Below are 13,979 nucleotides of genomic sequence, written 5' to 3' on the forward strand. Positions count from 1 at the left end.
TTGAATTCTATTCTCTGTGGTCATGCTGACATTTCCATAATGTAGTAAAACCCACAAATTGGGTTCACTGATTCCTGGGCTCATAGATTCTGTTTCTTTGATGTCCATTTTTCTCTTTCTTTGCCAGTACATGACAATATGTATTTAAATAATCATTGCTTCCCGTTTTAGAGTTTACAGTGGACTTTCATTGACAGTATATCCTATGATCTTTGTGGGGAAAAAAAAAATAGGACAATGGTTTATCCTCATTCTACAGTTCAGCAAGTGTTGGCTCTGAAGGCTAAATAGTTTGTCCTAAGTATTACAGCAAAGAAGTGGAAGTGCTGGGACCCACACGCAGGTCTTTGAATCCTGGGTGCCTCCTGTCCCCACGTCATCTGCCTCACTTTGAACATGTGTCATACTTGATAAATGTTGTTGACGGACTGATAATGTAGATAAATACGGTAGCAGTGTCACAAGCCCACATTCAAATAGGAATTAAACATCTTGAAGCCATGCCCTGAGGATGAGGGTGAGAAGAAAGGCACAAATGAGAATCAGTCTTTTACTTCTGATCAACTTATAGTTTACATAGGAAAAAAAAGTACAAATCCTAAAAATTTTTAAAAATATTTTTAGAAGAGTAGGATCTTTCCCGGAGGCTGTGGGGAAAAAAAAAAAAAAAACACCTAAAGAACTCACTTGGGGGACTTGTCTATATGATGCTGCATGGTCAGAGGTCAAACTGAAGCCTCCAGGTCAGCTGGTGGAGTCTGTCCACTGCTCAGGCAGGAGTGGAGACTGGGAATCTGAAGAATTGGACTTTGGCTGTTCTGCCCCTCCACGCATGAACTTAGGCTAATCTAAGACCCCGTGAAAGTCTTGGGCTCCCATTTCTTATCTGTCCAACCGAGGTGTTGAATGAGAAGGGTCCTCAGGTCTCCTCCGGCTGTGACATTCTGACAGTCTATGAATAGAAAAGGACACAAGACAGGTGCGAGCTGATCACCACGTGGGAAGCTCACACCTGTCTCTCCCCAGTGTTTCCGCCCCTCACTTCCAGCAGTGCCAAACTCCAGGCCCAGTCAGGGTCAAGTTGCCAATTTTGAAGCCGTTCAAGGACAGTTGTCCTTCTGCATGGGGCTCCTTCCAGCCCAAAGCTGGCCTTCTTTCCTCTCTGCAACTCATTCTCCCTTAGGCTTCTAGAATTTGCATTGCCACTAATTCTTTTCTGCCTCTTTGCTTTTAGATTAAAATTACTCACAAGAACCAAGCGCCCATGATGATGGGGCCTCCCCAGAAGAGCAGCTTCTTTTCACTGAGGAGGAAAAGCCGTTCAAAAGACTAAACAGTGTGCCAAACGCCAGCTAACCCAAGAGAGAAAACAAGAGACTGTAACTACACACACACACACACACACACACACACACACACACTTAAACAAACACACACACACACAAATATTAGTGGAAGCAAAGCCACCCTTCTGGAAGAAAACTTCACCTTCCATATAGTCTAATTCAATAAATGGATACATCCCTAACACAGCCAGTGCCCAGAACATTTTGAAAAGACTTAGGGCCCACCAGGTTGGGTTGGCTCGTGCAGCAATCTCCAGATTCCCACAGGCCTTGGGTAGGACTCTCTGAGACTGAAGGAGAAATCTCTTTCTTTTCACCAGCTCTGCAAGTTTCCTCACAGTTGCTCGTGAGGAGCCGGCTGCAGGTTCCTGCTACGGTGAGATCGGATGTGGTCAAGGGAAAGAGCTTCGTTCCAGAGAACTTGCACAAAGGTCCTTCTGTCCAGAGACAAATCGGCCTCCAGCTCTCTGAGCATAATCCTTGGCAGGGCTCAGCACGCGCGATGGTTTCTTAGTTGTCCTTTGAGCGACAACATCTCCCCAAACTTGCTGAGGAGGCAGAAGGCTGTGGAAAAGCTGTGTTTCCATTCCTGGTTCTCTGCACCGTCAGTGGGCACTTGTTCATTTCCCTAAGCCTTCTCCTGGTGGCTGCGTGTTTGTTTAGAGACGGCTCCAAGAGCCCCCAGAGCTGCCTGTGCAGCACGCCTTAGATGTGGTATTTATTTTCTTAGTTCTGTGAACACCTGGGAGGGAAAGTGGAGAAACTGGGATTTATTTTTTAAATTGGTGTCAAAATATTGTGTAAAAAGGGAAGAGGAAAAAAAAAAAAAACCCCCAGTTTCTTTTTTTCCCGAGCCAAAGTGTGTTTCCTGTTGAGTTCCAAGCCCTGGTGGCAGACTTTCCTGAAGGCAGAGAAGATGAGAGGACAGGACTGTGCTGGGGGAAGACAGTCCATCAGGAAGGTCCCTTCACCTCTCTGCACTTCCCACTCTCAGATTATGACCTGAAGAACCTTCTGTTGGTCTTATGTGTGTATATATGTAGCATATATATTTATATATAACATATAAATATTTATTTACTGCTGGACTTTTACTGATTGGAAATAAACACAGGTAGTATGGGAATAGAAAGCGGGAAAGAAACCCTCCACCATTTCATTGTCAACACATTTCCTTGTGCTGATCATAATGTTTAAGGAAATGGAAGGCAGTCCTTATCATGAAAAGAACTCCTATTCCTGAGCATCAAAACAACCAAGAAAGATAGGCCAGGCAGGGTTTATGAGATAAGGACATTGAGTCTCAGAAAAGTATGAGACTTCTCTCTCCATGATCTCTTGGCTAATTGAGAGTAGGGGCCACGAAGAAGATACTGAATTAGAGAAAGAACTCACACAATTGGGAACAGGGTCATTTCTGGTCTCTGGGAAGTGATTCCACTTGGATCCAGGGTGCCATGGAAAAATGAGTGTGCAGCACGCATGTAGATGGGTCAAGTCCAGATGAGAGATTGGGACCTTTTTGTGCTTCCAGAAGTTCTCTCTGGACTGACCTGGAGAGAAGTTGGTCTGAAGTTGAAGACACAGGACAGATCATCACACTGAAACCACCATATGTCTCATCATGGTCATCAGAGTCTCTTCATTTGGAAACATCCCTGGCTGTTGGAGTGGCCTCAGTCAAGAGTCACAAGGAGGACTGAGGCACTTTCTGCAAGGTGCTGCCAGCCAGGAGCTCCGTGGTCTTCATTCAACTGGCTCAGACATTACCTCCCTTCCTGAGGGCAACTGTGCAGTGCTTCATTGATGGAAAGCAACATTTCCTCTACCCCTTGGCTCACTGGAGCCCCCATCCTCTCAGATTTCTCAAGAGAAAAACATGGGCTGCTTGACATCATTCCAATGAGCTCCCTCTAATCTCCATGCATTGGGCCAGGAGCTTTGGATGAGAAAGACAATGTTAAGATTGTGTGCACAAATGGAGCCCACCTCTGAAGGAAGTAGTCATTTAGGACCATCTTGGACTGAGATCTGGAACCATCTTGCTCAACCAACAGTGCAGAAGGCTAAGCAAGGGGAAGAGCAGGCCACCCGAAGAATACCCTTACTGATGGGATCTTATGTGGTGCCACCAACAAGCTCCAGAATGACTACAGGTACTATCTTGGAAGCAACTTGATCCCAAAACTGAGGCAGGTTCAGGTTTAGGGTCACTGATTCTGAGACTTTTACAGAAGTTTTTGTATGTGTTTCAGCCCTCATACCCCAAGACAGAGGCTATTGAGACATGGCACCATCAACAGGTGAATTGATTCTCAGAATCTCACAAGTCTCACGAAGGGACCATGCAGAATTGGCTTCTACCCACTCTACCCCAATGCACAGAACTTTAATGTTGCTTGAGAGATGTACCCCAATCCTCCTTAGAGGCACAGAGTGTAATGCACTTCAGTGGAATTGCACTTCTGATCTGGTCACCTTAGTAAGTCTTGGTTGCTGTTAAATCCTATCTTACAAATCATCTTTTAAGCTCCATGACTGGTTTCTTATTGTGGAGTAGTAACTCATCAGAGCGACCCCCACAGAAAATTCTGAGGTTAGCCGGAAAGGTATTATTATCTCAGCCCTAATGAGGAGAAGGAGGTTTAATGAGGTTTAGTGACTTCCAAAGCCACACAGGTAGTCAGGGGAGAACCCAGTCTTATTTCATGTCTTATTCTGATTCTTACCATGCTATAGACATGTTCTCACCTGCCTTCATCTTCCACCCCACTAGCAATAAAAACAGTGAAACAGGAAATCATCAGTACATTGTGTTATACCTGGACCAATGGGCTGGGAGCTGTGTCTCATTATGCCTTGGTCTTTGTGGGGTTTCCCCAGTGAGTTTCTGAAAGTGGAGATAGACTTAGCAAAATGATTATATTCAGGTCAGAGACCAGTTCCTCTCAAGAGAGTTCTTTCCACAGATGGAAAAGATACGTTAAAATTGCCAAATAAATTAGGAAATACTTGGCAGAACTGGGAAGAGCCTCCAGACTGGCGTTACATAACATGCATATACATTATACATATGCACATTATATAAGGTGACATAGTACTTAATGTGCTGTATATATTATGTAAATTACATATTTGTGAGTAATCATGATAAATATAGAGACCCACTAATCACTTTTTTACACATACTCAGTGACAGATTAGGAAGTTACTTTGCCAGAGAGGCTTAAACTTACACTCTTCTGCTGCTTTGGTTCCAACTCCTGCCAAAAATAATTGCATCAACTTTTCCCATCTCTAGCCCCCTCTCTTCTTGGCCAAAACTCTCAGTTACCTCCTGTCCCAACGAGGCTGTGCCTTCCGTACAACACTGCCACAATCAGGATCCACAAAAATAGAATCCTGAGGATGGAAAGTATCTAGATTCCCAGAGTCCCTATGTCACAGACCTCTGCCTCAACACTCCCAGGCAGGTGGGTGCCTGATGCTAACCTTAAAGGGAAGGAAGAGCGGGGAGGGAAGGAGGAAGAGTCTACCAACTCTCCAAGGAAGGAAACATCATAGTCTTCCTCAGCCACCGATTTCAATATCCAAACAGTAATCAGTCCTAGCCTAAGATTGAAAACATTTCAAATGTCTGATCTCAGTCATTTCAGCATATCTGAAACCATAATTTCCTAGAATGTTTCTCCCAAAACACAAGTATCCATAAATGTTCCATGAAGAAAGAGGTCTATGGTCAATTACTAGATCCTTTCCAGGAGATATAGAGAGAGGCTCTGAGAACTCAGAAGAAAGAACCATGACATTTTTTGTGTCTCAACATCTATAGAGTAGAAAACACCATCTTAAGCCCACCATTTTTTTATTGGTAGTGTAGTAGTATTGTTAGTTCTCAGTGGAGATGGGAACATGCAAGTACTTTTCTAGGACAAGAAGTCTCCACCAAAGACACTGGGGATTTTGTGTTTGCTTGTTTGAGCTGTCTTTCACTATGTTGCGGGCTCAGTCTCCCACACTGAGAATATAGGCAGGTGTCACTGCACACAGCTAAGACACTCTTCCTTGTTTTTTCTGTGCTTGTCTATATTTTTATTGTGCCTCTCTACACATCTGCAAGCAAGAATGATGAATCTGGATATTTTGTTCTCTGAGTGGGGAAAAGAGTGCGGAGGGACATAAGGTGAGGGGAAGGGACATTAAAGGGGAAACCTGACAACTGCTATATCTGTGTAGCTCCAGAGAACAGAACCACATCTAAAGAATCCAGGTGTAGAAGATAGAATGTTATTCCCCTGAATGACTGCTCTTGGAGCTGGCCAAGGTGAAAGGGCTGCCTTATGGGGGAATGAGCAGCAGTGGCTGCTCTTGCCTTGACCTGATTGAGTGGGGAGCAAGCAATATTTCTCTACCTTGCCCAAAAAAGCTGTTGAAACTGTTTTCTAGAGGTTAGATCGGTTTTAGATCTATTGATTCTTTTTAAACAGCATTTCTTGGTATTTCTTATTTTCTGAAATAATTAAAAAAAATTATTCCAAGAGGGATTTCTAAATTAGTGGGTACTGACCAGTTAGACCAGCCTTATTTATTGTAGGACTGACCTGACTCCGGTCCCCTCAAGGGCAGCTGGTAATGGCAAGGAATGGATTATAATAAGACAAAAAAGATTTTACGTTTCAACCGGGGATCCCTAGGAGCAGTTCAAAAGTCTTCTCCCCATCGCAAATATAAGACCTAGATCAGACTTGCAACGGCAAGGAAAGAGAAACTCCCACACCTCAAATATTAACCAAGTTTTAATAAAACAGGAGAGCACAATCACAGACGTTCACATGGAGCCACTGTTTTTAGCTCAACTTCATGTTCTACCATATTGGAGAACATATTTGGACATTTTGTTGTAGAGAGAGAACAGGAAAGGGAGATAAAAAAGGGAATTCCCATCCGTTGCTTACTAGGTACCAGTTACTAATGTTAAGGTCTTTTCATGTACTTTCCCTTTTAATATTCAGAACAGCCTACTGTACTTATTTCACAGATAAAGGAATTAATTCTTAGAAAAGGGAAATATCTCATCCAACAGAGAGCAAGTAGTTTGACCAGGACTTGACACACATCTTCCTGGCATCAAAATCTATTCTTTTCCTACTATATTTTGGTGCCCTTAGCATTCTTATATAATTGTTTCCAACCCTACTAGCATCCTAGGTGAAGTTACATGGCATAGACAAATTGATATCCTATCTGTTCCACCTCTGTGGAGTCATCTAATCATGTTCCTACTGAAGAACTTCCAGTGCTTGTTCATATTTAAACTCAGCAGCCTCCATGGACAGCTGGATCCCCAAACCTCGCCCTTGCTATCCAATTGGCAGCTATCCCTTAATCTTCAATGTCTTCACATTCTGCCAGAGCGAGACCCATTTCCCAGCACCTACCTAATACATTTTGTTGTTGTTTTTCAGCTCTGTGAGTGGGAGAGCAGCCAACATCTTCTCTGGCTTAACTGCCATGGTCAACAGTGACCAGCCAGCTTGGGGAAGGAGCACTGGGGTTGTTGAAGGGAGCCTCCAGCAAAGAGGCTTTGCATGTGATCCTCATTAGTGATAGGCGTGGGCTGGGCCATCTGTGTTCCACAGGAGAACAGAATGGGAGGCTGCCTTTCAGATGCCAAGAGATGCTATCTAATGGAAGATCCAGAGTGCTCAAAAAGCAGAGAAGCATCTTTCCTCATGGGCATCTCCGTGGGGAACCAGGGACACAGAAAACCAAGAGGTTTTGGAAATTACCTACTTAACTTGCTGGGCGTTCTACCCTTGCCACCACTTTGTCCTGCACCATGGTGCAGGATGCCAAGTGGAGTCCTGCGGCTTCATCTGATAATTAAACTGCCTTAGAACCATGGTGCACCTACAGTATCCTGAAATCTGCATATGCTATAGCAAGTGCTTTATAGAAAGGCATTAGAGTTTACCATTAAGCCTCTAAATCTCCCAGGGGTCAGGAAACACTGCAGATAGAAGAGACCAATTCATTGACCGCTAATTGTAGATTCTAGAAGAATAAACAGAAACAATAAGGGACTATTATAAATGGGTCAAATTAGGAAAATGCAATTTGGAAGCAAAGAGGATGATGTCTAGCCCAGAATCAAGCATGTAGTAGGTAGCAAGTAAATATTTGCTAAATGACCAAATGAATGAAGAGCTAAAGTAGGTATCTGTCCTTCCACCCTGGAATGAGTGGGGGGCAGGGGGATGAAAGCTTTTTAACTAACAACTCAGGAACTTGAAACCACAGGATGTAGAGGGAGCTCACGGGGGCCTTTACCCAGACATCTGTTGAGTGATGGATACAGCTAAATATGGATCATCAAAGGGCTTTCTGGGTCACATGGAGGGCAGCTTCATGATTCAGAAAATATGAAATTCAGCTTATACAGAAAGGCAGAAATATTTGCAATCCACTTCTTGTAGATCAGGCCAGACCTGACAAAGAGAAAAAGGGCAGTACCAAAGTAGAGTAACAACACAGTAAGAGATCAGCATAATAAGCTACAGATGCATGAGATGAAAAGAGAGAACTGGATGGTTTAGAAGATTGATCTGGACCAAAGGAGGTGAATGTGAACACTACATCCAAAATTGGAAAAAGAGAATGGGAGAAATCCAAAAGAAAGAAGAGAAAGAAAGAGCTTACAGTTGAGTCCATGGTAAAACAGAAACTTCCAGGTATTAATGAAATTGTTATTAAATAACAGCTATCATTTACTATCTAGTTAAAGTCCATTCCTTTTATAACCACTTTTGAATTTCACAAGAACCTTATGAAGTTAGTTGGTGCGATATGGCTCCCTATTTGACAAGACCAGGAAACCGAGAGAAACAGCACATCCCATGGTAGCAGATCCAGGATTCAGATCTGTCAGGAGCTGTCTTCAAAGCCCATGTTCGTGCCTGCAGTGCCATTAATGATTCCCCTGAGCTTCAAGCATGGTGGCAGGGGTTTACAACCCCAAAACCATAACCCTGTGTGTGGCTTACTTTCTCTCAAACTTGACACCCAAGTCCCTCTCTTCCCTCTTCCACAGACTGGAGTGGAAAAAATAGCACTCTGGTGAGCGGGTGCAGGGGCACCCAGAGCAGGAGAAGAGCAGTTATGGGCATCAGCAGGCCCACGTGCACCTTCTCCCCTCCCTTCCTCTTAGATTCCCACTCTCAGGCACCACTGGACTATGTCCTAATACTATTCAGAGAAGAGATGGCCAAGAATGGGTACCCAGTGAAGAACTCAGCCGAATCAAGTAGGAACACAGTAGTAAAGGCTTAGAGACATAGTAAAGATCAAGGGCAAGGTAAAGACTTCAGGCAGTCAAACCTCAGAATTTAGTACTGATACCTAAAGGTGGAATGAAGATTCGAAGTGTCCTTTTAAAAATCTGTTGGGTGAGTCATGATTTAGGATAAAAAAAGACTGCCTCTGGAGTGATGTGAAAAACTGAACATTTTTCCTTTCCAAACAATGAAATTCTTTTAAAATGGAGGCTTAGGAAGAATGACAAAGTGAGGGATGATAAAAAGGGTAATTTCTTTTTACCTTAGATAATAGAAAAAGAATGTTAAAACCCCACAATACATAAATGACAATCCAGAAGAAATTTCCAGAAAGTTTGCATTTTCTGTTGAGGGGCTATACACTAATACTTGCAAAGTGATTAATGAATTTTTTTGTCTTTATTTTTTAAAGAAAACTGGTACCAATCGGTAGCCAAAATTTGGCATGATCTTCAAGAAAAGAAAAGTTTTCCTGGTGAATATTTCCTCTCTCCCCAACATCCCTGAGGTAAAAGGATTGAGCACTAGATCTTTTAACTCAGAGGACCAAATGTGCATGAAGGTGTTAATAATAGAGGGTGTCATGACCTGTGTGGGGTTTGCTACCTTCATATCCTTCTGCTATCAGGCATCGAGGTAACCTTCAGCGACCTTCACACCCCACACCCACTCCCTGCCTGCCTCCTAACAGCTCTATAGGCTAAACATACTCCCTGGAACTAGAACATCTGGAAATAATTTCTTTTCTATGAAAAAGTTCAAATATACTAAAAAGTAGAACCTTGAGTATGTAGCCATCATTTAGATTTAACAACTGTTAACATTTGCCATACCTATTTCATCTTTCTTTTTTTTTTTTCCTGACCAAAAAATTTGAAGGTAAATGATAGGTATCATGACATCTCCCACTAAAGTACTCAAGCATGCCTCACCATGAGGGATCCTTTCCTTTTTAAATAATTTTTTTATTAGTTCATTTTGGTTATACATAATATTAGAGTTCATTTTGACATAATTAATACAAGCATGGAATATAATTTGCTCCAGTTCGGTACCCAGTACTTTACCTTTGCCTTCCTTCCTCCCTTCCCCTCTTCCTTTCCTCTACTCCTAGTGATTTTTTTTCTATTTATTTATAGTGTTTTCCATTAGTGCATTATGGGCATACATAAAGGTGAGAGTCACTGTGGTATATTCTTATATGTACATAGGAAATTTTGGTAAGATTTATTACACCGTTCCTCCCTAGTGGGGGATCCTTTCTTAAACTTTTATAGATTGTACATACCATCCATGTTGCTAGAGGAAAATTCAAGGTATTATGCATATGAGCACAGTTATTTCCCAATTGACCGAATCAATTTGGGAATTAAATAAGTGGAAATTGATCAGGACATCACCCAGTCACTCATGAGGAGAAGTTTTGAGTGGAACCCAAGGAAGGTCTTAGTTGTATTCAAAACACTCATGGTTGATCTGGAAGGAGGATAATGGTATATTAACTAAGTTCTCAAAAATCATTAAATTAGACAATGTTATAAGCATTAATCATGCCAAGAGAAAAATGCAAAACTCTTTAAAAAGAGTTAGATATTTACCTGAAGAAAGTCATGTTCTTATTTCTGAAACAAAAATTGCTTACAGTGTTAGGTACTCAGTGACTGGGCACAATATAATTTGGAAAAGCTTAAAACAATAGAATATCCTATCTATAGATCTATATAGTCATATAAAAAACAGATATCACCTCATCATGTGAAGAATATGAAGTTAGACTGGGGGAGGGAGTAGGCTGCTGAGATGTATAGACAGATCCTCCCCCTCCACTGGGGCACGACCAAACTGGAAGTGTGTCAACCCCCGAGAGAATGTCTGGGAAGCCTGGCTGAGAAGTCTTGGCTCATTTAAACTTGTAGAGATGATTTTTAATACACAAAGTGTACGCCATGCTAGCCCCTGGGAGCAGAGTGAACTGACTGCAGGTTTCTGGACAAGATGGTAGATAAGGTGGTTAGTTTGCAGAGATCCAATGGCTCAGCGATTTTGCCCCATGAAAGGGAAGCAGGTGACACGAGTGACAGCAGGTTCCAAAATGTTCAGCTGCCTCAGCCAATAAATGAAAAAAAGTTTCCCATTTGAGCAGAGCCTAGTTAGCAGCACCAACTGGAGACAAAGGCCTGATAATCAAAGCCTGACTCTCAGCCTGTGAATGGTGGACCTCACTGAACCCATCTGATTTCTCAAAGATAAGGAGGAAATCTTTCTCATCCACACCCCAAGGGCACATCTGCATTCCTTTGTCTCATCAAACACCCCACCTCTACCACGCGTGGCCCCCAACCCCACAGGGTTCCTAAGATCCAGTATTGTCTTTTCTCCCCTGACAGGGACACCCTGAGGAATGTAAGTCTGGCACAGAGACCAAAATCGCTTTCATCATCCTGAGTGTGAGAACATGTTTTCTTCCCAGAGCACCCCTCTTCATAAGAACACATCTCTTCTAAGCTCCCTCCTCCTGTCTAACCCCTGGCCCCAAAGCTCAGGATCTGCTGATGGGTGTGAAAACACATGAGCTCACTGGAGCTTATATAAGAGCTCTTGGCAGGTATTCCTGGAGACGGATGGCAGGCTGGGTCTGGGCACACTTGATTTGCCTTGGTGAGGCTGTGTGACTCTTCTTTTCTCTATCTGCCCAGAACAGAGAGGCCTATTTGCACCCCGTTCTTCAGTTGTTTTATAGCAGGGAGGAGAAAGCACAGTGTTCCCTCCCTATTTCCCAGTGATTCAAATGGACACAATTTCCTGAGGGGGAAAATTAGGAACTCAAAACACATTCATTTTGAAGGTGTCAAGCCCCACCTTTGGTCAGCTGTCATCCACCACAGGGCCATCCCGCTTTGGGTCACTGCAGAGAAGCGATGAGAGAAAAGGGGTGGGGGTGAGGGGCAGGAAGGGGACCTGAAAGTCAAGCTTCCTTGGCATCTCAGAGGACTCCAGCTTCTGGGTCCTTCCCAAGGTGTCTGTGAGCAGGACTAAGGGAAAAGCAAATTAGATGGGAATTTCGGTCTTCCCACAGAAGAAGAAGTGGTCTCAAAGGCAGGTCATCTGCAGGAAATGGATCCTGCCTCCAGTTGACTTGGGGAGAAGTCCCATCCATTCCCAAACTATATTTTCTTGAAGGAGGAGAGAAACTTCTGGAAACGACTCAGGAGACTCAGAAAGGTACAGAAAGAAAGTACAGATTCCATGAGCCAAACTCCAAATGCAGTGGGGTTTTTTTGGTGGGAGTGGGGGTAGGGGTACCAGTGATTGAACTCACTAAACAACTCAGTGGATATTTTTACATGGCTCCCAAGAAGAGTAGAAGTAGTATGTGTCAAGATGTGGTTCTTCTGCCACTGGAGAAAGGAAAGGAAGCAGGAAGACCTAGAGGCCCTGTCCAGGGCTGTACTCCCCACTCAGTTACCCTGGGCCTGGCAGCCCTGAGGCTCCACCAGGGAGGACAGAAGGTCTCAGCCTTAACCCCTTCTCCTTCCTCAGCTTCACAGCTGTGTTCTGAAGACACTTCCTACCCACAGCAGCGGGCGGGGAAACCCACCCTTCTCCCAGTGCTCAGCATTGCACTTCTTGAGTAGGGCCAACTCTGGTTTCTACAATGACACCAATTAACAATAGGGACTTGGGCCAGTCAGGCTATATTGTGCTTTTTCCACATGTAGAATGAGGCTGAATAGAATGATTCATGCATGTACTCATTGATTCAGCAACAAATAAATTGTTTTTAAACAATGTTTATTTACTGGGCACTGTAAATGATCTCAACATGTCTCACTGTGGTTCTCTTACTTTTTCTCCTTCTTCTCCCACCCCTACCCGCCCTGAAAACCTGCTTCCTCCACTTTTCCTTTTATCTTCATGATGTTTCTCTTCATTCATCACTTCTCCCACGATTTTTGTTTGTTTGTTTAGAGTGTTCATACCAAAAAAGAAATCAAAAAAATCAGAAGGGATTTTAAAGAAACATCTGCCCACTTTGCAACCTCCAGCAAACCTGTGCTTAAAAGGCCCAGGAAAGACCAGAGGACGCACTCCAGAGCCCAGCTTCAGGATGCACCCCGTATCTCACAACTTCTCCCCTAGACAGTTGTCCTCAGTGTCCAATAAACCCTCTGTTCAGTACTACTCTCCTTCTCTCCCTCAAGTCACATCACAGGCATAGGATACCTTTATGGATATAGCATGGTTGGAAAGTTTAACCCATAATGACATAGTTGAACCACTCATGCCATGAGGATAACATAAAAACAATAGAATCAGTGAGTTTGGTTTCTGTAAAATTAACAAAACAAATGAAAGCCCATTAGCAGAGCCCTACTAGAGTCACAGTTTCTAACAGATCATCTCAATTAAGGTAGAAAGTCTAATGATCAGGGAGTTCTGGAGTCAGCCTCCTAGGGTTGGAAAGGCCCTTACTCCCTTGTCATCAGCCCAATCATTCACACTGATTTGGTAGCCAGCATAATGCAAGGCCTGCTCTTTGTTGATTGTAGGTGCTCATTCAGTCCTTGTTCCTGCATCAATAGGTACAGAGTTATTCTCCAAAGCCATTTCCCCAGGTCCCTGGGTAGGAAGCAAGTCAAGTGTATGCCTGGACAGAGTCTGATGCTCCAGATGTTGTCTTTTTTGATCAGTGCCTACTTGCCAAGGTAGTCTACAGTCGAGAGAGAGAGAGAGAGAGAGAGAGAGAGAGAGAGTGTGTACTCTAGGGTGTCAGTTACCCAATAAAAAGGCTGACTTCGAAACCTACAGCATTGTGTTTCTTTCTTCTCCAGATGGCAAGAAGCAGGTGACCCAGCTATAGAGAAGAGGCTTCGCAGCAAGTTGCTGACCCAACTTCCAGCACAGCTGTCCTCCTCCATAGAATGGGAAGAAGTAATCTTTTGTGCTTCTCTGTGCCGTTGACCTCAAGGCCTGGTGGGTATCTCAGAGAAAGAGTTATCACTGGTAAATAATCACAATTCTAAGAAGCCTGCTGAGGGGGTTCTGATGGGTGCTTTTCTCTCTCTGCAGAAAACAAATGAGGCCCTTCTATCTTGGGAAAGTCAGGCAAATGCTTCATGGAGGTTGCTGCGGAAAAGAGCCAATCCATGTCCCATGAGGGGATGAGGGATGAAACCCTGCCTAGAAAACAAGAGCAACACAGGGAGTGGGCTACGTCCTGTCTCAACCTTGTGGTCTTGGACATGACCTTTAGCCTTCTGGGACTTCTCTTTCTACCACCTATTAAGTGAGGGAGCTC

General features: G+C 43.5%; 1 protein-coding gene across 10 annotated transcripts in view; it reads left to right on the forward strand.

The window, feature by feature from the left end:
- DGKG (diacylglycerol kinase gamma) overlaps positions 1-13,654 on the forward strand; it is a 213,766-nt gene extending 200,112 nt beyond the window's left edge. For 2 of the 10 annotated variants that reach the window (XR_013757270.1, XR_013757278.1), the window contains 3 exons: positions 1,235-3,828; positions 9,093-9,188; positions 13,513-13,654. Coding sequence is in view for 1 of the 10 variants with exons in the window: in XM_079100612.1 (XP_078956738.1) it covers positions 1,235-1,333 (99 nt within the window). In the remaining 9 variants the exon portion in view is untranslated. The other 8 variants (XR_013757273.1, XR_013757274.1, XR_013757271.1 and 5 more) reach the window with 8 other exon arrangements.
- Positions 13,655-13,979: the final 325 nt, after the last annotated feature.

The sequence above is a fragment of the Sciurus vulgaris genome, assembly GCF_902686455.1.
Source record: "Sciurus vulgaris genome assembly, chromosome: 10".
Classification (NCBI taxonomy): domain Eukaryota; kingdom Metazoa; phylum Chordata; class Mammalia; order Rodentia; family Sciuridae; genus Sciurus; species Sciurus vulgaris.